This window comes from Trachinotus anak, unplaced genomic scaffold (genome assembly GCF_046630095.1).
Source record: "Trachinotus anak isolate AG129_WGS33_773 ecotype Australia unplaced genomic scaffold, CSIRO_AGI_Tana_v1 ptg000005l, whole genome shotgun sequence".
In the NCBI taxonomy this organism is placed as follows: Eukaryota; Metazoa; Chordata; class Actinopteri; order Carangiformes; family Carangidae; genus Trachinotus; species Trachinotus anak.
Genome location: NW_027273856.1, coordinates 24,000,821 through 24,027,619, shown reverse-complemented (window position 1 = coordinate 24,027,619; position 26,799 = coordinate 24,000,821). Strand labels below are relative to the sequence as shown.

At 42.4% G+C, this 26,799-nt stretch overlaps 4 protein-coding genes across 4 annotated transcripts; 3 read left to right on the top strand and 1 right to left on the bottom strand.

The window, feature by feature from the left end:
* Positions 1-195: 195 nt before the first annotated feature.
* Positions 196-3,494, bottom strand: LOC139622069 (protein c-Fos). Its single transcript, XM_071479163.1, has 4 exons — positions 3,213-3,494; positions 2,455-2,670; positions 1,699-1,806; positions 196-1,486 (listed from the first exon to the last, which is right to left on the bottom strand). The coding sequence occupies exons 1-4, from the start codon at positions 3,339-3,341 to the stop codon at positions 785-787; spliced, it is 1,155 nt and encodes a 384-aa protein (XP_071335264.1). The 5' UTR covers positions 3,342-3,494; the 3' UTR covers positions 196-784.
* A 4,530-nt stretch (positions 3,495-8,024) lies between these two features.
* Positions 8,025-10,557, top strand: fosab (v-fos FBJ murine osteosarcoma viral oncogene homolog Ab). The gene is made up of 4 exons (XM_071479165.1): positions 8,025-8,335; positions 8,796-9,023; positions 9,140-9,247; positions 9,360-10,557. Exons 1-4 carry the CDS (start codon positions 8,201-8,203, stop codon positions 10,032-10,034), a joined length of 1,146 nt encoding a protein of 381 aa, XP_071335266.1. The 5' UTR covers positions 8,025-8,200; the 3' UTR covers positions 10,035-10,557.
* A 5,336-nt stretch (positions 10,558-15,893) lies between these two features.
* On the top strand, positions 15,894-20,994 carry tmed10 (transmembrane p24 trafficking protein 10). Its single transcript, XM_071479162.1, has 5 exons — positions 15,894-16,126; positions 17,195-17,315; positions 17,503-17,576; positions 19,172-19,298; positions 19,555-20,994. The coding sequence occupies exons 1-5, from the start codon at positions 15,950-15,952 to the stop codon at positions 19,674-19,676; spliced, it is 621 nt and encodes a 206-aa protein (XP_071335263.1). The 5' UTR covers positions 15,894-15,949; the 3' UTR covers positions 19,677-20,994.
* Positions 20,995-22,064: 1,070 nt separating this feature from the next.
* Positions 22,065-24,988, top strand: eif2b2 (eukaryotic translation initiation factor 2B, subunit 2 beta). The gene is made up of 8 exons (XM_071479161.1): positions 22,065-22,324; positions 22,694-22,814; positions 23,670-23,821; positions 23,957-24,120; positions 24,246-24,341; positions 24,422-24,559; positions 24,641-24,707; positions 24,794-24,988. The coding sequence occupies exons 1-8, from the start codon at positions 22,153-22,155 to the stop codon at positions 24,949-24,951; spliced, it is 1,068 nt and encodes a 355-aa protein (XP_071335262.1). The 5' UTR covers positions 22,065-22,152; the 3' UTR covers positions 24,952-24,988.
* The last annotated feature ends 1,811 nt before the right edge of the window (positions 24,989-26,799 follow it).

Below are 26,799 nucleotides of genomic sequence, written 5' to 3'. Positions count from 1 at the left end.
ATCTATCTATCTATCTATCTATCTATCTATCTATCTATCTATCTATCTATCTATCTATCCAGTGCTAGGAAGATCATGTACCATGATTGAAAGCTCCACAATAGGTCCTAAATGGACCTTGTGAACGCTGTGGGTGAGACTGTTTATTCAAATTAATATTCCTGATGAATAACGACAATGACAACAACAACAAAATGTTTGCAGTTGTCTTTTTTTTTTTTATTTCCAGCATTATACCATTTTTTGCATCTGATCATTTGTAATAAGTAAAAAAATAAACTATGTCATAAAATACATCTTGATAAAATACATGACATAATATTTTTTCATGGAAAACTTGAAAGGAAATGTCAAGTCAGGGGACACCTTACAGCAAGATGTAACACCTATACGCTACACATTAGTAACCCTTCTTTTTTTCACTGTCACAACACAACTTTGTCAACAGTATTACATACACAGTAGGCTATTGAGCATGACCTAAGTTCACATAACTCACATTTAGGGATTTTATAAACACAAGATACCACCTCTTGGATTACAGATGACTTGTATTTGCATGCATTTTTGACACCGGCACAAAGTCTCATCTCGGAGAACTGCACCAGCAGAATGGAAGAAATCGACCCTGTTACAGTCACAGAAAACATGTTGTCTACACAACCTTTGATGTTCAGGTTTACACAACATCAAAACTCACACTATAAAAGATTATTTGAGAAAGGTCATAGCTTGCTGGCTGGTTACAATACAATGACAGTATCGTTGCATAACTTGTTTGCATTCACAAGGCCAGGAGTGTTGGAGAGTTAAGACTATCTTTCATTAACTCAGACGCAGCGAGGCTGCCTTTGAGGCTCTCGCAGCCCTCAGCCAAGGAATCAATCTCAGAGTAATTAAAGGAGAACACTGTGCGGTAATTGCTACAAGTGGGACTGGAAGACACGACTGGCGTGCTCAAAGATTCAAGGTCGTTCGCCACAGACTTGTACAGGGTTTCCCAGTCTGAGAGGCAGAAGGGGCCGCTCAGGTCTATGTCAGGGACGGACACAGCCGTCTCAGAAGTCACTGCCATCTCCAGGCTGGGCACCAAGTCATCCAGGTCATCTCCCTTTAAGTCCTCCAGAGCCTCCTCTTCTGCACTTGAACACAGGAGGATGTTGGAGTTCCCCAAGATGGCTGCAGCAGGAATGCAAGGGACATCATCGATGTCTTGACCAATAGAGGCTTCTCCATCTGCCGTGTTCTCCTCTGGTGTTTTTCCATTCTCTAAGATGGACAGCAGCTGCGGGGAGTCCGGGGGATCCTGCAGCATTGTGTTATCATCATCTTCATTAACCTCCTCATCAGCATCGTCATCATTGGCAGGGAGCTTGCAGGATGGTTTGTGGGAGGCTAAGACGTGCTCCAGCCTCTCCTTCTCCTTCAGCAGGTCGGCTATCTCTGCATGCAGGGCAGACTTCTCTTCTTCGAGCTTGTCGGTTTCCTGAGGTGCAAAGGGGACAAAATCAGAAAAAAAGGAAGGGAAGCATGAAAACAACTGCTGCCCTATGGTGCTCTGCAGTCTTCCCTGCTGTGCTCCTGTGATCCTTAACGACTAGTGACATGTCATACAGCAGTGGAAATGCCCTCAGCTTTGGAGGAGTGCATGTGCTGTGTGAATGCTCTCTATATGATCTCATAAAACAGGGTACTTACAGCTTGTAGAGTGTCTATGAGCTCCCTCCGTCTGTTACGACACTTTGCTGCAGCAATTTTGTTCCTCTCCCTCCTGATCCGCCTCCTTTCCTCCTCCTCTTTGGAAGGCTGAAGTCAAGCAGAAATAGACAATTTGAAATGGGCTTCCTGCTTAGTCTTCCCATATCAGCTGTTGGTTTCTCACAACCATTTCACTCGCCAAAAAAGAGAAAAAAACAACAACAACAAAAAACAACAACAAAACGTTGCAGTGTATGCTGGGAATACTGATCCAGTCGGTGCAGACGCTCTTTCAGTCGAGGCGTCAAAATGCTGCACCACTGGCACGGTCAAGCCAGCCACGAGAACGCGCATTTTATGCAATTTCCTATCCCATTCATAAACAGTGCTCCAACAGTCGTCAGGACTCGCTGCACCAATTAGACCTAATCCGTCCACTTTATGTGCTATTCCCTGCAGTCATTTATTTACACTGCTCTCTACCTTAATTTTACTCTAATTGTAAAAACAGTTGAATCATTTTTTCGTGTCCTTTTTTAAAATGTCGCGATACCTCAGTTTTCATTTTAACCTCTATACATCTAATAGAGTCATGGGGAGGGATAGGGTATGGATATTATGGAAGAGCAATACGGACTTATTGTTTGATTGTTTGATTGATTGATTGATTGATTAATTGGCTACCTGTAACCTGTGACATTCCATCGCCCCCCGCCCCCCCCCCCCCCCCCCCCCCCCCTCGGTTTCCCTGCATACCTGCTCTCTCTGCCCTTTCCTGCTGGATGGCTTCGCCTTGTTTGCACCTGCCGGTGAAGACGGCTGCGTCGCGCCGTGAGTTTTGGTCTTCGCACGGCCGGACGACGGGGAGACAGATGTGATGACCGTCGGCTGCACCATCCACCTTAGATCCGGCGAGGTTGAGATTGCAGTCACAGTCGGAACAAAGGAGTCTGCTGCACTCGTCTCACTGTCCTGGAAAAAACCCACATCACAGAAGCACGCACACACACACACACAAACACCAATTCAGCTTATCTGATGAATGAGCAACCACGTTCATGGCTGACCTTTAGATGTGCATAAATGTTACATCAATCATTTGGCCGAGGAACGCCAAAAAAAAAAAAGAAAAAAAAAAAAGACGAAATTCAGTGCTGTCTATACATCCATCAAAATCAGCTTCGCGTCCAGTCATCAAATCCTTATCACTCATGTTCATCATCATCATCACTCTCAAATGAAAGGTCACAACCAAGACAAGTCTCCCTGAAATAAAACTGAACATTATCGCGTTGACTTCACGGATTTCCTATGTGGAGACTGTAGACTATGTATTTGCATAGAATCATTTTCAACACGGGACAGTAATCCAGTTGAAGAAAATGCTGTCTATGAAATGTACTTGGATATGTGTGAAGAATCTGAGGAATGCAACCTATATTCTCCTTATGTATCAGCTGTTCTGCAGCGTTTTGGGAAGAGTATATTTCTTGGATGATCAGATCCGCTTGTACCTTGGCGCTGTCCACTGATGATGAAAGCGAGTCAGGAGGATGCTGGCTGCACCCAGGGGTGTCCCCGCCAGGCGATGCTGTGCTACAGCTGGACGAGGAGTCGAACTCAGTGCAGGAGTCTGGATGCATGTTCTCACCTAAAATCACTGCATAAAAAAAAGATAGTTTATCTATTCTAAAGAGCAAACAAGACAGCTAAACGCCTACTTATATTCCATTTGCCAGGTTCATAAATGGTAACTGTGCAGATAGTGGAGAGGCCCGCCTTTTATAGTGAGCTGGAATTTTATGAATGAAATCTGTGTGGTGAGACCGAACCATTTCACAGAGGGAAAGGTGAGAGGGAAAAAAAGCGAGCAGATGTTTTCCAGTTTAACATCTCAATCCACGAAATGGTCCGACGGCAGCATTAAGCAGCCTTTTCATTTTAGTTCATTTTATTTACTTAAAACATCCAAAAAATAGCGAGCATGTGCAAAGGGACACCCCCGCCTGCAAGAGGTGCCCATCGCCATGAATGAACTACGTCATCTCATGTATGCAGCATCTGCATCACATACATCATGTTCTCTTTATGTCCACATGTGTTCATGAGACGTGCCTGAATTGTATTGGCGCATTCATGGCAACACAAATGCTGCTGCAGGTGAAAGGAGGTGATGGCAGCGCAATATCTTAATAAACTGTCTAAAACAGTGGACCAGGTGTGTTTAGTACTTCGTGTTCCCCCCGAACGGCTCAGGTTAGAACAATGCTGGTGTACTCTATATGGAGGCTAGAGTGAAATATCATAGGAACAACTGTCCCAAGATTATTGTTTGGAGCAATATTGTGAAACCCAGCAGGGTTGAAAATAAAATGGAGCAAAGCTTCCAGCGCGCCAGCTGATCACTTATGAGCTGCTGAGTGAAGTGTCATCCATGGATTACATTGCATTTCACCTGTCTCTGCATACGAACAGAGCTCCAGCAACACAGTTGTTGCTGGAGTAAATCAGCCAATCGCCGAATGGACGGTCGAACCATATATGGTGTTTTCCGGGGAACAGGGGCGCGCCGTGGCGCACAGAGAGCGCGCAGACGGACGTGTGGCTGTGTGTGGCCCACTCGCTCACACTCACAAAAGAAAGTGAAACATGGGCTAAAAAGCTCGGCCGTCATGTACTGTGGCCTACCTGATATCAGCGTCATTAGCTGGGCCTTGGCTGGCCACGGAGACACCGCTTTTAGGACATGAAGAGGAGGGCAAACCCCTGCGCTTGACCCACCTCTTCTACAAGAATAGGATTCTACGCAGATATTGACCTGTGAATGCATTTATGATTTGCCAATAGCATCACACTAATGCCTTATTGCAGCAAATTGGAAATATTACGTCTGTGCTTTTCTCCAAGTAGGCCTACTCTATTACTCACTGATTGATCTGATCATTGCCTGTGAGACAACATTCGCCTACTGTTTTCATTCAGTGGCGTTTATTGGCACCAATTATGCAAGCCTCGTTCCCGTAAAGCCTAAATAAGATGCTATAGGAAGGGGTCTTGTATAGGCTGGATATTCTATATTTAGGTTTCAGATGACCTCACAAATCCACTGAAGTGAAAGGGATGGATGGCTGAATAGAGGGGGGCCTCACCCTGCTCAGAGGGGCTGCGCTCTCGGCTGCTTCCCGGCAGTCACAGCCCCCTCCGGGCTTATTTACCGGCACACCATTAGGTGGTCAGCTTGAGCCTATTCAGTCGCTGGCGGCTCAAGACCAGAGGAGTTCATAGGTCGGACATAACTGCAGACACCCCTCACCAACAGCTCAAAGACTTGTTTTCATCAAAGCAACTTGAGCGTGAAGGTGCACAGAGTTTATTTTTAGACTCTGTGACATCAGCGTTCAAAGTTCTTGTAAGATAGGCAAATAGATCACTTGCTAATTGTGCTCTTGTCTTGTGCACTGCTGCTGAATGTCGTGAAACTCGGGCAGAAAATAAGTGACTCAGAGATTAAAACAAAAAACATAAAACAAGAAAATAAGCATTAGACTTTAATAGATAAATGAAATAAGCATACAGTAAGGTCATTGAGAGTGCTAGTGTAATTCACCAGAAATTACAATACAGTCATTCCCCAAAATGTTGGCTAATGGTAAACCTGTATGAAAACGATCTCTTCCACAAAAATAGCTTCTTCCCATCTGCTATCAGCCTCATCAACAAGGCTAGAGAGCCCCACTGTTGCTGATCCCCCTGATCCTCAATTGCACCAATCACCAGAAAAAATTCCTTGTATGTGAAAACATACTTGGCAATAAAACTGATTCTGATTCTGATTTAACCTTCCTCTGTGTTGGTGCAAGCTAATTGATTTGGGATTGTTATTTTTTTTTGATTATCATCGTTGTTAGGGTCACCAGTTAAATTGTTAGGGTCTCCAAGTGACCTACTTGCTAATTGTTAACCCATCTTTTATTTCCATCTTTACATTACTTTATTCTTACCTCCTAATAGGCTAACTACAAACATTGTTCAAAACAAATAGTCTAGGTCACCATCGCTGATTGGGAAGCTGCTCTTCTTGCCAACCAATCAAACAAAACACTCAAACAATCCACATAATAAACACATAATAAAGGGGTTGTTTGGTGTCCTGTTTCATTCCGCTGCCCCGCAGGCTCCATGGAGAGGAGCGCCGTCTGAGACCAACACGACAGACAGAGCTCCCACTCTGCTGCTGTTTCCTGAAACCAGACGTTTCGGATCATTCGCTGACGTAATGACGCGTTGTTATGGGGGGCCCCGCGCAGACGACGCTGAACAGCCGGTTTTATTTTACTTTGTTGAGTGGCTCGTCGCCATAGCACAAGCGATCTTTGTTGCCATGCAAATTGAGGACGTCACTGACGCGAAGGGGTGGAGTGTTGCTAGGGCAACGAGGAATGTTAAACAAAACACGAGCGCGGGAAACAAAACACGACTCCTTTTAACCTACATTGATGCACTTTCACACAATAACACTATTATTAACTCTTTAGACCTTTATTAATGATACGTGGACGTTTATAATGCCTATTTAATTTTAACAACAGGTCCCTGAAGCATTTACACTGTTTATGGGAATGCTTGGTAAAGAGGACCATTCCTAAATGGCCCTATAAGAAAACAAGGAAAATTAGGGAAATCTAACTATTTTGAATGTCGGCTACATCTGACTCCTGTGGTCTGAATTTTTGCCTTTCCCAATATTTTCTGCCCAGTTATAGCTTTGAATTAATACTAAATCAACAACAACAAAATGTTGACAATTGCAAAAGTTAAATGGGTTACTTGTGCTAACTATAGTCCTACTTTTTCATAAGGACTAGTTAACAGAGAATCTTGATAAGGGTGTTTGTGGCAGTGAAAATATGTTGTAAAGCCACAGATTAAATAAACAATTAATTTATAGAGCAATATAAAGCCTGGAGGTTGGCTTAATGTCAGGTTGCATTTCAGTGATTCTTGTAGCTTGTTATGCAAATCACAAAGGGAAAGGCGTGAGGATTCCCTCGACCACAGTCCCAGGGAAAGACCTTTACGACATCCTTGAGAAAAGCAAACGCTGGCATGGAAAAGTACACATCAGAAACCGGTTATCAGCTTGCTCTGCAACTAAACACACCCTTGCATGGATTTACACACAAAAGGTACAAGCACTGCCTGGAGGCACAGTACAAACGCAACTGCTTCTGCTCTGGCATGCATCGTAGGTAGGCCTATTCTTGGTATATGTTTATGTAAAATAGTTTTGAATTGCGTACAATTGTCACCTTCAATAAACAAAACGTAGCCTGTCTTATATAAGATCTAGAGGCTTTCACTTAAAAAAGAGTTATTCCTCCATGCCAACAGAAAGAGTTCATTTTATATGTAAATCATTTTTATCTTCAATTTATCCACATTTTTTAAATTCTCATTTCTACCCTAATTCTAATTCTAATTGTTTGCACATTCAATGCCTGGCATTTCATTGCACATATTGCATATATGAGCATGTGTCAAATCAAAACTCTAAACTCTGTCAACTGTAAATCTTTGATGTTTAAAGACTTCAAACACAACAGTATACCTGACTGATCCTGCAGTTCCTCAAACCAGAGCTTTTTTTATTCTCCAGTCTCAGTGATAGCTCTCAGTAAGCTATAAAATGCATTAAAGCCTATCTAAGTGAAAGGGAATACAAAGAGGACTGCTGTGATTCCACATTCACATTATTGATATTAATACTATTTTAAATAACTATTCAACAGGAAAGTCAAAAATATATTGGCAGCGTGGAGTTCAGTGCGTTTGTTTGATACACTAAGTTCAGAACATACAAATCTGCATGTTCAAATTTATCTTTGATGCGCTTTGATGTGTAGGATGTACTTTTGCTGACCATTATCCCAGCTCTCCAGTTTTCACAACAGCGTCTGTGTTTGTTGTCTTACATAACGTCATGTCGCTGTCAGCCAATCCGGGAAGGCGTATTTCCCAGCAAAGCCCGCCCCTTCTACAGGATGCACCATATTTGGAAAATTACGTATTGGGGATCCCGTTTCTGGAATATTCCATTTCTTGAGGGTAAGTTTGAAATATATTTCTAAATGTCACTTTTTACCTTTAAACAACGCGAGCAGGTGTTGTACATTCAACTTCTAACCGGATTACAGACAATGTCCGGGGGTATTGCTGCGTTGTCAAGTCATTGTTTTGGTGTTTTTTTCCTCTCGGTGTCTGGTGAGGAACACTCCCCTTCGCCGACGTCATTCGGCCGCTCGGTCAGACTATAAAAGGGCTCCGTGCTGACAGAGCTGGCAGTCAAACTTTCAGTAGCAGAGCAACGACGAGAGGGAACAGATCGAGAGCAGCGCTTTAGAGTTTTCCACAAACCCACAAGAGGGATTTCCTGATCCGAAGTTCACATTCCCCCGCAGCTGACTTTGTTTGGATCTTCCTACTTGTTTTTTTTTTGGGAACGATGATGTTCACCGGTTTCAACGCGGAGTGCGATTCTTCCTCCCGCTGCAGCACCGCCTCCCCATCGGGAGACAATCTGGGATACTACCCGTCACCAGCGGGATCTTACTCAAGCTTGGGATCTCCACAGTCTCAGGTACGTCCAGCCAAATGTTACTAAACCTTAATCGAAATATAGACTGCTTTGATATTTAAATGTGTTGTCGTTTGGCATGAAAAGAACAACTTGGAAAGACGAGGCTCTGGAATAGCATTCACTAAATTATGCTCAAAAAGCTTAAACGTCAAGTTAGAAAATGATACATATGCTATATACATAAAATAGACTGAATGTGATAGCCTCTGCCGATTGCACTTAAAATAGCCTCCTGACCTGCGCTTCACACAGTGCAGGGCAATTTTCATTCATCCACCTGGAAACTCCATAGACAGAGTGTAACGTCATTGTTGACATCACATGGATATTTTTAAACCATCCAGTTTAAATAGACCCTCTGCTTCATTCATACACATCCTGCAATGCTGTAACACCCCCCCCCCCCCCTCCTGAAAGTATATCTAATGTACTGACGATCCTCTTGCTTCATTCCCTCCAGGATTTCACTGACCTGACAGCATCAAGTGCCTCCTTCATCCCCACTGTCACAGCCATTTCAACAAGCCCGGATCTGCAGTGGATGGTCCAGCCTTTGATCTCCTCGGTGGCCCCTTCTCACAGAGCTCACCCCTACAGCTCCAGCCCCAGCCCTGCCTACTCCAGGCCAGCCATGAGGTCTGCAGCCTCCAAGGCTCACGGCTCTACCAAGAGGGGCAGAATGGAACAGGTAATTACCATTGAGCCATTTACCTCAGGTGTTACCTAGCAAGTAATAACTTTCCTTTTTCGGTGTATTAAGTATCATGGAGCTGGAATCTTACCTTTTTCTTGTATTATGTGCAGATGACAGCTGAGGAGGAAGAGAAGAGAAGAGTTCGCAGGGAGAGAAATAAGCAGGCAGCAGCAAAATGCCGCAACAGGAGGCGAGAGCTTACCGACACTCTGCAAGCTGTAAGTATCCCGCAGATTTACCATCATTCATTAAAATATATTTCTCACCAGGGCTAAAAGCAGTGTTGTCCAACAGCCAAGCTAATGTCTTCTTCTTCCTTATCTATTGCAGGAAACTGATCAGCTGGAGGATGAGAAGTCCAGCCTGCAGAACGATATTGCCAATCTTCTGAAGGAGAAGGAAAGGCTTGAGTTCATTCTGGCTGCCCACCAGCCCATCTGCAAAATCCCCTCAGAGCTGGACACGGACTTCCCTGTGGCCTCCATCTCTCCTGTCCACTCCTGCCTCTCCACCGAGGTGTCTTCTCAGCTACAGACCACCATCCCTGAGACATCCACCATCACTTCCAGCCAGCCAACCTTCACCTCAACCTCCAACTCTATCTTCTCCAGCAACAGCTCCGTCCTCTCCACTGCCACCATCTCCAGCAGCACAGTCAAGATGGCAGACCTAGAAGCCTCCGTCCTGGAGGAGTCTCTGGATCTGCTGACAAAGACGGAGATGGAGACAGCGCGGTCAGTGCCAGAGGTCGACCTGTCAAACTCCCTCTACACAACTCAGGACTGGGAGCCCCTTCACGCCTCAGCCAATAACAATGACTTTGAGCCCCTGTGCACACCTGTGGTGACCTGCACCCCTGCCTGCACCACCTACACGTCTTCTTTTGTGTTTACCTTCCCAGAGGCAGAGACCTTCCCCACTTGTGGCGTTGCCCACAGGAGAGGAAGCAACAGCAACGACCAGTCCTCTGACTCCCTCAGCTCCCCAACCCTCCTGGCCCTTTAAAGACTCTTCCAAAAACAAAAAATACTTCCTATCAAGCACATTTTCTTGATGATATGAGATACATGTGCAGATCACAGGGCTATGGAATGGACTTGTACCAGGAAGCAAATTATTTATACTTTTATTTGCCTTTATCTATACTTGCCTATTACACCAATGTAGCAAGTTAAAAAGCATGTTTCAACTAATACCACCTAGTCGTTTTATGAGTTAATATATGATTTTATGGTGCTAGATAACAAAACTTGTTGTAGTATTGATGTGTGTTCAGAGCAATAGATATTATTGATCCAGTTTGTTTTCTGGTTGATGGAATGTGAGAGTAATTGTGACCTGTTTGTGAAACTTTAAAACTGACGTGCTTTGTCTTAACCATGGTCTGAGTGGTCTATCTAGTATGAAGTTTTCTGTGAAAACATTAGTGGTTTTAATTTATGAAATTTCAATTTATTTTTTTACAGAGAGAGTAAAGATGAATGTTGTTTGTAAGAGACGTAAATAAAATAGTGATATTTAAATTCAATTCAGTTTGTCTGGTTCAATCTGTTGCTTTTGTCTCATTATATACAGGCATCTATACATATACATTTACTCTGTAGATGTATAACTAGAAGTCTAATGGAACAGCAGTGGTATTCAACACAATTAGAATAATGTCTAAAATTAGTTTGTATAAGGAATAGAAGTATTTTTCCTGCACCTCCAAGGGCTCTATTTATTGTTCCGTCTGTTGCCAAGGTTAACTATACGTCAGGACTCTTACGTCAGTGCGTTCTTTCCATTTTTTTAATTCGCAAGCCTGGCGCGATGACGTTGCACTTCCCTGCCCAAATATAGAGTGCCAGGAGGACTCGCTGTTGCTGTCTTCCAGCAAAGAGCAGACGTGCTGCTCGGTCAGACACCCTTTTCCGCTGAAACACGTAGACTACATGTAGGCAGTTTGTCTCTGAGTTTTCCTCCGAGGTGTCTCCCCAGAAACATTAGATTTTGTGAGTCCGCATGTTTTTTTTTTTAGGAAAGAGGAAAAATGTTGTGCATTGCGCTCCATATGTTGTCACTGCGCGACAACCTCTGCACACACTTGGTTACGCAAGAGAAATCACATCAGGATCCGAAAGCGACATTTTCACCACGAGCCTACGTTGGTTTAATTTATTCTGTTCTCTGGGAAGGTTTGAACTCTCCTTTTTTTTTTTTTTTTTTTTTGCACATGCAGTTAAAGTGGAAACACGTGAGTTACAGCACAATGCAAGAAAAAAAAAAAAAAAAAAAAGTCCTCAGAAATAATTCATCAAGTTCACAGACAGCAGCCTGGACTTCTGCATTAGCTGTTCCTGCAAACGGACTGGGGCGTGCTGGATGCAGCTGGACGTGAGGTGTAAAGCGTCTGTCTGCACACTGGTATTTTTATTCAACCTGTTCCAACTCGTCTTTCCCACCAGACAAACTCCACACAGTAAATCCACCTCTTCTGGAAGCACAGGCGGGCCAAGATTCACACTGGTGTGCCAACATCAAATCAAAACCTGTTGTTTCATCAAGAGGTCCCATGCAAATGCCTGATTTAGAAGATGGCGACACCACATAGTTCACAAAAAAATCGAGCATATTGTCCTTTGCCAGTGGTTGATAATTCAGTTTGAAATAAGAGTAAAAATCTGACGAGTCTGATTTGTTACAGATTCACAGTATTAGCCTATATGCAACAATTCACAGGCCTGTATTTAATTATTTGCAAGGTGAGACACACATAGAAATGATTATACACAAAGGCAGTTTCAAAGTGCTTATTTGATTTTAGTTTTCCTCTTCACTATCACTGTCTTAATTTTGATTTTTAAAAGTATAATTTTATGAAATGTTTTAAAGTAATTTTGGTTTCAACTTATATCCTCAAGATGTTCTTAAAGCTGGGAGATCCATGCTTCTGTCTGGCTCTGTAAACACTAACACAATCCTGCCTCTCCCATTTTTCCTAAACCGGAAATTGTTATTCTGAAAACTATTTTATAAACATGGAGACAGCCCACTGATCACTAACACAATGGTCATTTCATTTCAAGTTAAACTAGGTGAGTTATCACATTGTGGCAGTCTTGTGCTACTTTTCTGCCCCGTTTATTCGAACATACTGATTCCCCATTATCATATGAGGTGATTTGTTCTTTTCCATTTTTTGATGGTCAATTTTTTTCTACACTTTGTAACTTTGTCAAAAATTCTGCCATTTGTGCAATTGTGCATTAGTTATGTAGTGTGCAATAAAAATAATTCCAACCCCTCCCTTCTACTTGCCCACTTCACCTACTACAAAAATTGCACCATGTAAAGAATCATCAAAAGGCGGATTGCTTCACGGCTTTACACAGGAAATACGTGATGAGTGCGTGTGTGAGGCCTCCTGGATAAAAATCTACCAGAAATGCTGACGTTTCAATTCTTCCAGTGTAAACACACCCATTTGTGCAATACAGCCAAGATATCAGCAGTTGTTACTCTGCTTCCTGTATGGACTCAGGCCTGCTAACCCAGAGCAAAACTTGAAACAAATCAAAAGATAAAATATTTGATACAGTTTAAAGAATTTAAGTTGCTCCACTTATTCCTCGGTTGTTGCTTGCCGTACACTTTTAAAATGCTTGGATTGAAGCTGATTTTTCGAAGCCCCTTCTTTTGTCAGCGCTATGCTGTTGCATAACAGCTGAATTCTGAGTACCTATCTGTTTTCCTTTGCACTTAAGCAGAGCCTCTTTTTCCTCAATAAAGCCTCTATGTGCGACCATGCAGCGCTTAATAATTCTGTCTATTAATACCTCTTTGCCGACCCCAGGGAGATGGGGTAGCAGCAGAAATAGCAGGTGCCTATTGCTTCTTTTAACATCAGCATCAACAGCAGTAAAATTAGACCACTATGACGCCAACCTGCGTCGGTGCTGCAACCCAGGGGAGGAACCAGGCAGTGTACGCCTGATAGAAAGAGAGGAAACTGAGGCGAGAGAGGAGGAGGAAAGGAGCAAACGATGAGTGTATGAGGATAGCAGGGAGGGAGACAGACAGAGGATCCCTGCCTGGGTGTAATTGTGAGCACAGTGATGATGAAACAGCCGAGTTCGCCTCTGTGACACGACGGCAAGAGCTCAATTTGGCTTGGCTCCATATTCACAGAAATCCATCCCCTAATACCTTTCTTTTGTCGAGAGAGGATATGAAAGCTTTAGGAAACCATGAATACTTCATCTGAGTGTCTGTCCGAGTGACAGAATGATGCAGAGTTATGATGCCAAATTATACTGAAGCAAATGACAAAACTCTCTCTCTATTTAACATCTGTGTTCCTTTCAATGTTTCACCATCGTGGTTGTAAAAAGAGTGACTCCATTTGACACAATGCAGATATTCTATTAAAAAATGATACAGTCTGTGGTCATCTGTGACAGTGTATGACAAATCAGAATTGTGTTTGACCTCTGTCTGGATGCTGTGTACTTATCAGCATATGTCTGCTTTTTGTTTTACTGTCAGGATCTTGAAGTGATTACAAGCACAACTCAAAGAAGGACAAAAGGTAGTTGGAGGGTGTGTAGACACATGCGTCAGCATGCATGCTCATTTAAGGAAGTATTCGCCTCTGTAAAGTGGACCTTCCTAATGGCACGTAATACTGAACAAATGCCAAGAGGTGATAAGAAGGTTAGTTATATTATTCAAGTAGCTTTCCAAGTGTTTACAGGCCTCATCACACCCCTTTAAAAGGTGAAAGTGGTAAAGACAAAGTAAGGTTTAATGGACACGTGCAACATTCACATTTCAGTGTAGTTAAAGCATGTACAAATGTAGATTAGTCTCAGGTATGTGAACATAAAGTTCTGTGGATCTCATTTATAGTCTAAAAGCTCTGTAGCACAGAGGAGTATATGACATGCTATTCTTAGAGGTTATTTGACGCACTAAGCTACAATACTGGAGGGATTTCTCTATCCAATAATTACCGTTCGCTGAGTGCCAGACTCCCCACTCTGCCGCCTGTTCTCGTCTCGTCTCATGGGATCCGTAACAAGGATGTTTCCCTGGAAACTGGACAGCTCTATCATATGTAATTGGGTAATCCCTGAGCTGCTGACAGAAAAATAATAGCTTTTGGGATTTTCAAAATACCCCAGCCAACACTGAGCATGATATGTCTGTTTCATAATCCGGATTTATCAGTCACATACTGGATGGATTATTATACAATTATGGTAATATTAAAGAAATTTTTGAGTGAAAATCTATAAATATCAATAAGCTAATTGTGAGCAGTCAGGAGGATAAAACAAAATAAAGAGAAATTATTTCTAATCTTATAAAACCAGTATCAATATATTTCTGTGGAAACCAGTTAAATATGTACAGTTGTAGAAGTATATCAATCGTCGCTCATTTAGGTTACAGTGTACGGCTACAGTTCAAGAGAGTTTGGAAGATAAGAAACATTGGTCACACATTTATTGTCATTAAAAAAGACTAACTTGTCATGCTGAGTACCCGATTACCATAACACACAACAGACAAGACTCTAGACCAGACAAAACAAATCTGGCTCCCTCAGTAAAGTCAAGGACCTACAGAAGAGTCTTTGTCTGTTAATCTCCATTTGAAAAAACATTTCATTGCCATAAATTCTTGTATAAATTTCAATTCTGTAAAGTAGGGGAAAGCCCCTGATCAATCTAACTTGGTTTTCTTCCACTGTTCGCACAATGCCTTCCTTACTGTCACTCTGATTAGTCTCATTTATTATAATGAAACCTACATTACGTTAGATGCTTTTATGTCTCTTTTTATGGAATTACTTTATTTGTGATGTGTACTGGTTGACTTTCTGGTCCAATCGAGAACATTGTCATTTTAGCCCACTAGAGGGCTGCGGGTCTGTGTTCTGAAACCCACTGGAATATTATCAAAACCAGAAACTTTGGTAACCTCAAAGGAATATTGGGTTTGTAACTGAGTTTTTAGTGCAAATATCTGCTTGTATTTTCTCAAAGGAGTTTTAAATCGAAAGCAACTGGACTTGGTTATTTGTCTAGGAAGACGTTTCACCTCTCATCCAAGAGGCTTCATCAGTTCCTTCTCGCACCTGACCAGGCTGGGACTGGTCCAACTTGTATTTTATTTTTTTGTTTTACTGGGTGTCCTCCCTGTTACAAAGTCTGATATGTATTGACACAAGAGCCTGTGGCTGCTGGGGCTCTGCAAGGTCCTGGTTGGACATGTGACCATGTATTTTCACTAACCCCACCACTACTTCATGATGTGTTGTCCCATGGCATTGTTTGTACTGTGTGCTATGCTGCCCAACCGCATCTGGTGATGGGTTTTTTTTTCTACATATGAAGATTGATATTTATGGCCTATTGTCTTTTGTTTGTTTTGGACTGTCCCCAGTAAATATGGGGTCAGGTTGTCCTAGTTCCATGTTTGGCTTTGTGTTCTCTAATGTCCTAATCGTCAAATTGTTTTTCCAGCAGGTGCCTGTATCCTACAACAAACTGAAACACTCAATGGTTCACTTACTAGTTTTCAGAGCTTTCAGCTGCATGTAGGCTACTATTGTTTGAACCTTACTATAGTAATATGTGGGGATGAGGATCAAAAGCCTTTTCTCTGTGTTTGTTTAAGGTGGCCGCACAGAGGCAAGACTGGACCTAAAGGGGACCACTTCCTAGACATGCAGGGGCCCCCAGAAATTGACCATGAGCACAGTCTGACCTCACTGTAACCTCACAGAGGAAGAGTGAGCGGTTGGAGCGTAGTTCTCCCTCCAGGCCAGGGGCAGCGCTGCAGTGCTCAGTCACGCCGGCTGTGTGAGCTGGAGCTCGGCGTTAAGCTGGTGGGCTGGCACGGGCTGGTTGGTCGGTTGGTTGAGGGTAGCCATGGCTCGACTCGCTGCGCTACTGCTGTTACCGGTTCTTATCGAATCGGTATTTTCCATTTCATTCTTTTTACCGGTCAATACAAGAAAGTGTTTACGGGAGGAGATCCACAAAGACGTCCTCGTCACTGGGGAGTATGAAATAAGCGAACAGGCGAACACCAAAACTAATCTGAAGGTGAGCGCACAACCTGCGGCTAGCTGCGGCTAATGTGCCCAGGTTGTATCCAGGCCGAAATGGCTTCAGTCTGTGAACGTCTGTATGTGGGTAAGCAAGTGATATCCACGGCCTGTCTTGAAGATGGTCTCAGCTGTCGGTGGAGTGCGGCAGAAATTTGTGACAACTGTGGTTAGCATTGTAGCTAACCTAGGCCCCGGAACACTCGCCTTCCTGGTTTCCGTAGCTAATTAGCCAGCTAACGTTAGTGGTAACATCGCCGTTTAGAGCACTTTGGTGTAATTTGCATTTTGACGCAAAGTCAAATTTATGTAAAACCAGTGAATTGCAGTTGTGTTATAGACGGTGGGTGTTTATTTCACAGTTGTCGTGGGATATTTGATATAACGCCGTCAGTCTGTCGTCGGCTCGGCTCGGCTCGGCCGCTGTTACACGTCAGTCTTAGCGTCCATTCAGCTGGCAGACACAAGCTAGCAGCATTAGCACATTAGCTGTTAGCGTTGACTACATGTTAGCGACAGCTTGTCTTTAATATCATTTAAATAAATAGGACTCTACGATCTCTACCATACATCATACAGGAGTGTCTGTCCTCACATTATTATCAACCTATTGCAACCTAATTGAAAAAATAACTTAGAAGGTTTTGTAAAATAGTCTCCATGCAGTAACAGCTGTCAAAAACATTGTTTGCTGGTGTCCTGGTATCAAACAGGCTATTAGTAGTTTTGATGAGTGTTTTACGCTTATTTGAATTCTGGTAATTGGGGCTGCTAGTTATCGTTAGTGTTATTATTATGGCGTTTAATTTAGGTGTTTTTTATATTGATAGTTGAATCTATGAAATGTCAGATATTATGAAAATACTAGACACAACATGTAAGCATCTTCACCTCACCATCACTTGAAACCAAGGAAAGCAGCCAATCCTCTCATTTGAGAAGCTGTAACTAGAGATTGCTAGATTTTTCTTAGACTTAGGTTTACCAGGTTGTTGGCAATTAGTTTCCTGTCAAACAATTCAACACTTCAGTTAATATTTATCTTTTTATTTTGTTTAACTTTTAGATCACAGATTCCTCCAGCCACACTCTTTACTCCAAGGAAGATGCAACAAAAGGAAAGTTTGCATTCACCACAGAGGATTATGACATGTTTGAGGTGTGCTTTGAAAGCAAATCACCCTTGGGTAAGTACGCTCACTCACCAAAACCACTCATTCCTAAAGGCAGTTTCATTACCCTGTCTTTCACTGAGCAATATATATAAATATTAAAGCAGTTGTTGTCAACTGTTAGTTTGTCTTTATCATTGACCAAAAATTTTAATTTCAAAGGTTTGCATTTAATGTTAAAAGCTCCACTCTTTCTAATCAGGAACTGGAAGAGTTCCTGACCAGCTGGTCAATCTGGACATGAAGCATGGTGTGGAGGCCAAAAACTATGAAGAGGTAAGTTTCAGAGTTTGATTGCCTTTGTAGCATGATAGATACAGATACGGTCATTGGATGTAGGACACTTGTCTTGTAGCAAGAGTTTTATTACATATGTTCACTAGCAGCATTTCCTGAACCAGTTGGAAGTGTTGGTGGGCACATAATTCTCTTCAATACAGTTTTAAATTTAGGCTGGACTTGTTTCAAGTCAAGTCCTTTTGAAAAGTTGGTTTTGAAATCCGAAAAAAAGTAGTTTGACGCACACTGTTACATGTACAAGCACACCCCTAGTCAGGATAAAGGCCCTCATTTATCAGACTATCTACTGACAACAGATCCAAGAGATGCCAAAGCCATGTAAATCTTCCTCTCTAACTGTTGCACAACATTAAAGTAAGCAATGCCTCCATCAGATGGATAAATCATGCTGAGCTGTGGAAACAAGAATTTACTGCTGTGGTGCCTTTGTTACATTTATACCACATAAAATACTTGCTCCTGAAAGCAGCAATGCAGATAATAGAAAATGGGGAAATCAGTGGAGGAGGTTCTTTGCCTCCACATCATTCAATATTTTCCTTTGCAGGGACACATAGTTTTGCATCATCACTCATAAGTATACAAATGATAAGGACTTTGAGCTGAGAATTGCCCCCCTTCCCACACATGGTGCACCGATCATGATGTTCTGTTCTGCTGAGTGTGTAGGTGGATGTTCAGGGAGAGTTCAAGTGGGTATGCCTGTCTGTGGGCAGGTGGGTGGAGCTGAATTTGTGCATGTATTTACTTTCGTAGGTAGGGTGTGTTACCTTAGACACTTTTACGAGTTGTTCAGTAGATTTTTGTAATGGTATTTGATAAGTATGCTGGAAGGAGTCCCTGTTGGTACACAGTGTTTGAGAAAGTGTTCTTGGCAGATGCAAGCTGCAGTAGGGTATCGTTATAGGGTATTGTTTGATTCATCTGGTCCAGACCAAACAGAAAGGCAGAGCTATTGTTGCTGTTTAATTTTTGTCCATTTACAGTTCCCTTAGACTTGCTACAAACAAACTAAAGGTTATAAACATTAGTGACATGCTAACCTACTCATTTAGCAGTTTTCGTGACCTGTCCTGTATCATTAACATTACATAGATCACAGAGCTCATTCATGTGGCTGACAGCAAGTCCTGCCAAAGGAGTATATGCATAAATAGTCGATATGAGTATTATTAGTTGAGACAGCAACTAGACCACACCATTACACAAGGGACAGTGGTTTCCATAATTATCAGATAAATCTCAAAGATTTGTTTGTTTAAGCAGTTGAATTATGATTTTTGTGTTTTCATCATAAACCAACCACACCAGTTTGTTGAAGATCAAGGCCCACCTTAGGTGGCGCAGCTGTTTTCAGAGCACAAACTTGCCTCCTTCTCAATCTCAGTCCACCAGCGTTAAATGGCCAAACCCAGATGGTTTATACAGGAGTTGTTTACACGGCCAACGGTGACACCTGCTGGACAAAGTATATAACAACACTGTTTGAATGGTAGTTCAACCTTTTTGGTGATAAGCTTCTCGGGTATCACTTCTCAGTGGATTCAGCAGCCTTTGTTTTGTCCCTCCAGATTGCCAAGGTGGAAAAACTGAAGCCTCTTGAGGTTGAGCTGAGGCGACTGGAGGACTTGTCAGAGTCCATCGTCAATGACTTTGCTTACATGAAGAAGAGAGAGGAGGAGATGCGGGACACCAATGGTAAGAAAACAACACAATTTGTCACTTTGCTGAAAAAGCATATAAATCACCACAGGGAATGGACAATTTAATTGAGACCATAATTGCTAACTCTCTGAGTGAATGTACTATTTTTACTGTTTACATTGGAAACACCAGGTTTTAATTATGTAAGGGAACAGGAGTAAAGATCAGTTATGTTTCTTTGTTGATAGTATGAACAAAAAGTATTTGTTGCTGTCCAAAAACATACCCTTCTTTTTCCGCCACTTTCCAGAGTCAACTAACACACGTGTGCTGTACTTCAGCATATTCTCCATGTGCTGTCTCATTGGGCTGGCTACATGGCAGGTCTTCTACTTGCGGCGCTTCTTCAAGGCAAAGAAGCTGATCGAGTAAAGTGGCCCCCTGCTCCTAACCTCGGGGGAAGCTACTTGCCGGTCAGCCAATGCATCCCAACATCCACCCTCCTTGGACTAGCTTCAGCAAACAACAGCAAGTGGGGTTGAGGGGCTCAAATTCTAGTTTTCACAGCTGTGAGAGTACTATGGTTGTCCTCTGAAAAATAAAAGATTCACCTGCTTATTTAGGGGTTTGAAACATGAAAAGCGCTGTAGGGAGAAATGCACTGAGACATGGGAGGCGTATGGCACTGCATTAGTGAGATACGTCCATCCCCATGGTACTTCACGTTTCTGTCTGCACCGTTTTGAATGTTGCAGCTCACTGAATAAGAACTTGTTCCTTCAATCAGTTCAACAGTTTCATTTTGAGCTCAGTTTGAATGGATGTGCCATGAGCGAATGTCTTTTGCCCTTCTTTTGATGTACACATTCTTTGCCATGCCAAGCAGACTAGATCCTTGGTGCCCTTTGATCAAGTGAAGGCTATTTGAAAAAGTGGTTTGTTGTTACTATGATGAGAAAATTGGCAACCACTGAACTTCTGCGTTAAGTCACTTAATTTGCATACATGTTTGGTAGCTAAATTTAACGGTGTCTTTGGTTTGTTTTCATATTGTAAATGCTCCTTAGTTGCTTCTTACAGGTATATTTTTTGGCGGTTGTGAGTTGTCAGAGTGATATTCTCTTAGTTATAAATTAGGTCACTTCTATTAGCTCTTGCACGTTCTAGTTTTGTTTTTGGAACATCTGAATTACAATTTGTCACCAATCAAAAGTAGCCAGAAACCAAAAACCTTGTTCTTAGGAGGGTGTTTCCAGCATCATATGTATATGGCTGAGCAATTTAATAACCTGATTTCTATGATACAGTTCATGTATACTTGTACAAGTTGGTTTTTTTTTTTTTTTTTTTTTTTTTTGTCAGACTGCAGTGGGAGTCGAGGTTTTGATGGGAAATGTAAAGTAGGCTTTCCAAACATTTCCCTCAGTCATGAGCCTCTTTTCTTTACACACTGGTAAATTTAATTATTCTTTTGAAATTTTGAAAGTATCACTTCCCAAGTACAGTACTTGCAGATCCATCCAGCGCGCTTCTCTTTGTTAAAGATACTGAAGAAGCTTGGGTTACATGAGAATGTGGGTGGTTGCAAATATTCGGATTGTTTTTGGCAGGGATTAATTGAGGCATCTGTCATGGGTACATTTTTAACAATGAACATGCGCATTGTGCGCAGTCAATGATTTTTATGTTAACTGATAAATTTTGTAAATTTGTGTTGGGCTTTTATTCAATAAAATATTGGATGAATTTACATTAGTTACAATGTGGTTTAACATCTATTTCCTACTTGTGATGCTGATATTTGGTGTTGGTAAGGTATGTTTGGACTTAAAAATCATTTCACCTATGCACAGACATAGTCTGTAACCATAACAGTTTTGTGAGTGGTACACACAAATTGCTAATGAAGAAAATAACGCCATGATATAGAAAAGAAAAAATGTTGAAGATATTTACAGTTTTTTAATGTATTTGAAGGACACAAAGCGTTGGTTGTTCTGCTGGTCACAATAGTGACCAATAAAATCTTTATTCTCAAAATATAAATTTACTTTCTAAAGAAGTATAATGTATGTATAATTTGTGATCGACTTGCCCTGAAGAGACATGAGCCGTTCTACCTGTTTGGTGTAAATGGTCTCATGACCACAGCTGTTATTACATTCATTTGGAAGATGCTTTGTCCAAAGCAACTTATGCGCCTTCAAATCCCCAAAGCAACAAAAGCTGGAACCCATCAAAGGAGTGCATCCACAACAGACGCTGAGTAAGCTGTTTCTACTTTGACACAGCAAAGATTTGGAAAATTCATACATTATTTTAAATAATAAAGCTATACCCATGTTGCCCATTGATGACAGTGGAGTAATGAGAAAGCATAGACTAGTTTCATATTTTAGTTACCAGTGCTCTATATGATTTCTCATCAAGACTGTATTATACTTCTATAAGAGTGTCCACCCCAATACATAAGCAATATCGATATTTATACATGAAACTGCTCACATTGCGCACTTTATCAGTTACCAAAGTAAAAGATGATTGTTTGTAACGAGTGGAAACTGGATTGTGAAGATACGGACTTAACTCTGTGTCTAATTCTGCTTGCCTTGGTCGTGGTTGTAAAAAAACAGTCAACAAGTGAAATTCACATCACAACCAACTTTGTGGTAGTTTAACACAAGCTCGGTGCCCATTAAACGCTTCACAAGTGCCAACATCACAGCAACTTGTCGCTAACACCGCAAAATTGATGCAACATGTCAAGGAAGCGGTCAACCAATCAGATGACAGCGCAGTCACAATGACCCGGATGTACTCCTGAAGTACTTCCTTGTCACGGTAACTGCACGGGAGAAACATTGGAAACAGTATTTACTCTGACAGCAAGTCCTGTTTTAGCACAACCATGCCGGGCCCAGACAAAGAAACAGACCTGACGGAGAGAGTTGAAGCGTTTCTGTCCGACCTGAAACGCGGAGGGAGCGGGACGGGACCGCTGCGGGGCTCGGCGGAGACGGCCCGAGAAACGACGGCTCTGCTCCGCAGGATTACAGCCCAGGCTCGGTGGAGCAGCGCAGGTGCGTCATGCTACTTTTTCTTCATTTACAGTTTGACTCAGACATTGCAGCGGTGCTGGCAGCTACTGTGGAAACTGACATTGTAGTGACTGAACTACAAATCTGCTGTGGCTGCTGCAACAGCTGTCTAAAGTGTGGTAATAGTCTGATAGTAACCGGGGAAGGATTTGTTCAAGGGAGTTTCTGATGAAGTTATTAGGTTGAATACAGCTGGTAAGATGACAAGGCTTCTGTTTCCCTGTATGAGACATGTCCCTTAAACAGAAGAAGAAAGAATAAAGTTTTTTATTCCAAAGGTTTGAAATGTGATCAAAACAGTAGGAACAGTGGGGAAATATTAGATTTTCACTAAAATGTTGCATCTTTCAGGAGATCTGATGGAAATAATCCGTAAAGAGGGCAGGAGAATGACTGCAGCCCAGCCATCAGAGACAACTGTTGGCAACATGATCAGACGAGTCCTGAAGATCATCAGAGAGGAATATGCCAGGTGTTTAAACAGCTGTTGAAACCAGTCACTGCACTGGAAAGGCTATACAGCAATGTCATTGATTACACACACACACACACACACACACACACAAAGGCTGTGATAATTACGAATGCTGATCAGGATTTATTGCCCATTGGAGGCATGTATACAGTAAATCCCCATGGGCTGTCACCTCATAGCCTCATCAAAAGCAGTTGCTGTTAGGTTGTCAAAACCGTGTCCATTATTTTTGGCTAGATTGTTTGTACATTTAGTATTGATCGTGTTTTGTTTGTTGTTTTCTTACCATGACAATGCCAGGAACCAATCTAAACAGACTAACCTGATATATATATATATATATATTTTTTATATTCACAAGAGTAGATTTTAAAAAGTTTGGCACTGTTTCAAGATTTTTAAAACGAAAAGTCAACCAAAAAATGTGCAGATATTTTTTTCTTCAGAATATTTGTAAGCAATGTGGTTCATTTTACAGGTCCATAATTCCCTAATATTTTCTGACGATTCTGGATTCTGGAAATATGTAATTTGTTAGTAATAAAAGGGAAAATGGCTTTCCCTCAACAAAGGCTCAATTTTAACCCTCAATGAATTCTTTATTCATGTATTATTGGGAACGTTATTAGGGAATAATAATTAGAGCCAAGTTAGGTTTAGCTCTCAGCCTTCATCTTGACTGGGATCATTGTAAGGGGGGTTCTCTCCAGTCTGCTGTGAAAGGTAAATAAGGTCACACTTGAGAGTAGCGAGTGAAAAGATACAGCATGGACGTACTTGAACCAATCTAAAGTTGAAATTAATTTTTTGCTAAAATGGCTCGGCTTGATTGTTTAATTTTCCTTCCTTCAGATCTCGAGGCAGCAGTGAAGAGACGGACCAGCAGGAGTCTCTCCACAAGCTGCTGACCTCCGGAGGACTCAGCGAGGAGAACTTCAGACAACATTTCGCCGCCCTCAAAGCCAATGTCATCGAGGCCATTAATGAGTTACTGACTGAGCTGGGTACATGTGTTTCTTTTTAAAAAAATCAGGTCATTTGTCCATCAGCTGGTGCCAGATATTCAATAATTAAGCTCAAGCAAAGTCTGTGAAGTTATGGAGTTCTGTTCATTCACTCTGCACCATTTCATTCTTCAGAGGGAACCACTGACAACATTGCCATGCAGGCCCTGGAGCACATCCACTCTAATGAGGTCATCATGACGATTGGTCGCTCACGCACCGTGGAGGCCTTCCTCAAAGACGCCGCACGCAAGCGCAAGTTTCATGTCATTGTGGCAGAGTGCGCCCCTTTCTGCCAGGTAGCTGAAGAGACGTGAAATTACAGAATATATTGATGTAGGAAAAACAAAGACAGTTTGGTGTTACTGAGATAAAAGATTGTTTGAAAGTGTCATAATTTTTGATCTTATTCACTTCCCATCAGGGACATGAAATGGCCACCAGTCTCTCAAAAGCTGGCATCGAGACAACTGTGATTGCAGATGCGGCCATATTTGCAGTCATGTCCCGCGTTAATAAGGTATTCAACACCACAGAAGACTTTGAATCAGTCCTGTTAGAGCATGCGGGTTAACCTGTGCGGTGGTGATCTCTTTTCAGGTCATTATTGGCACACAGACAGTTCTAGCTAATGGGGGGCTCAGGGCGGTCAATGGGACACACACTCTGGCCCTTGCGGCCAAGCACCACTCAACACCTCTCATTGTTTGTGCTCCCATGTTCAAGCTCTCGCCTCAGGTAAGAAGAAAGTCCCGTCTGTCAGATTCTTATCATTCCTGCTGAGAATAAATGATGAGGAAAGCCATTTTGTGTCCTCAGTTCCCGAACGAAGAGGATACCTTCCACAAGTTTGTCTCTCCACATGAGGTGCTTCCTTTCACTGAAGGTAATGCACATTCCCAACGAAATGCTTTTGAACAGGTCCTAAAGTTAATGTTCTGAGTAATTTACAGTTTACCATTCGTATTTCAGGGGAGATTCTCTCAAAGGTGAACGTCCACTGTCCGGTGTTTGACTATGTCCCACCTGAGCTCATCACACTGTTCATCTCTAACATTGGAGGACACGCACCTTCGTACATCTACCGACTGATGAGCGAACTTTACCACCCAGAAGACCATGAACTTTAACCTGTTTAATTAACAAATAAATAAAATGATTAATGCAGTTTTGTTCATGTTTATTCTAATGAGACATGCCGTATGTGTGGTGAACTCATTTACATCAGAAACTAGAACCGACCAATGTGCTGCCAACATTCATCAGGCTTATTTTCATCTTCTTTGGCAGAGCTTAATCTTGCAGTTTTACGAGTACTGGTTTTCTTCTTGGATGCTGTAGGCAGAGGTTGTTTTCCTGCAATGTGTGATCAATCACTGAAACACAGATTTCCACAGATAATCCTTGTGCTACATCAGAAGCACTTATCGACCTGTTGTTCAGGGCAAGGTAGTGTTAACAGTGAATTGTGAGTGGCATCATTTGTAGTGTAAAGCCACTGGGCCTTGTGTTATTGGTAGTATGCCTATTCTTGTTCCTCCTAACCACAACCCCCCACAGTGTTTCAGCTTTTATTCAGTAGCCCACTGATGCTCTTGTAGCCTCTCCCATCTTTGTGAAGTCTCACAGTCTGGTTTGTTCTTGCTCAGTCGGTTCCTCACCATGTGGAGCCGTTTCACAATAGACAAATACCCTTCAATACAACTTAAAGATAACACAATGATTGTGAGATGATACAATTTTGATTAATTTAACATTTATTGATATTGCACGGGAGTTGTCTCAGTTTTTTTGTACACTGATAATCTAGAGGTAAAATGCAGCAGTTTGCACCTGAACGCCACCTGCAGGACGTGAGAGGCACGAAGCGGTGGAGCAGTAGCTTCTGTTCTCCAGGGGGAGGTGGTGTGGAGCAGCTGCTCTGTGCAGGTTTTGATGGGAGCAAGGAGACAGAGAAGCAGCGGTAGAAGCCGCTGTGTGATGTGAAGATATAATATGTGAGTGTGCCGTGGCCGCTGTGTATTGGCGGGTGTAAAAAAGACTGGGTCCCGCTGTGTTACTCAGGCTGCGCTACAGCGTCTATTCACAGGCGCGATCCCACTACTGGGCGGTACGGGGGCTTTGACCTGCTCCGTCTCCGACCTGGGCCGGTGCACCCCTCCTTAGGCGACCTGGCGGTCCCGGGCTCCCCCAGGAGCACCATATCGATACCGAACTTAGTGCGGACACCCGATCGGCACAGTCCGCTGCAGCTCAGAGCTCCTGAGCTCAAACGATCCGCCAGCCTCAGCCTCCCAGCAGCTTGGATTACAGGGGCGAGCCACCGCTCCCGGCGAGGAGCTCACCCGCTCACAGGGCTTTTGACTCTGACTGCAGTGACGTCATCACGTCGGCCCCTTATCAAACTGACGCAGACAACACGCAGAGAAATGTGTATTGTACAGTTCGCTTTTAAAGCCTGAATATTATTCCGCTAAATGTATATAACTGCGGATAGATGACTCAAAATAACAGCCTCATTTAGCCTCTTTTATTATTGATTGTTTGTTATGTCAATTGTTGATAAATAAATGTAGACAAAACAGTCACTTTAGACTTTTTTCATATTTTAATTATTCAGTTAACTTATATTTTCGGTGAATATAAAATCGTCTTGTGAAAAGCTTGTCCAAGAATAACTGTCTGATGGGGAAATATTCTGGATCTGTTGCTAAAATGACCACAAGGGGACTCCCCACCCTGCTTTATTTTAAGGTGTGACAGGGCTGAACACCACTGGGAGTTTTGGTGTGTCAGCCAAGTGTAACATGGTGTTGAGTGGTTGGATGTGAAGGCTTGCAGGGATGAGGGTCAGAGGGGACCATGTGAAGGGTTTGGCACCCCGCTATGGTCCAACAGAGAGAGTGCATTGTTCTCTGACCTAGATTTCTTGACCTGGAACTGCAGAATAAAAAGGTCAGAGAGAATGGACGCAACAA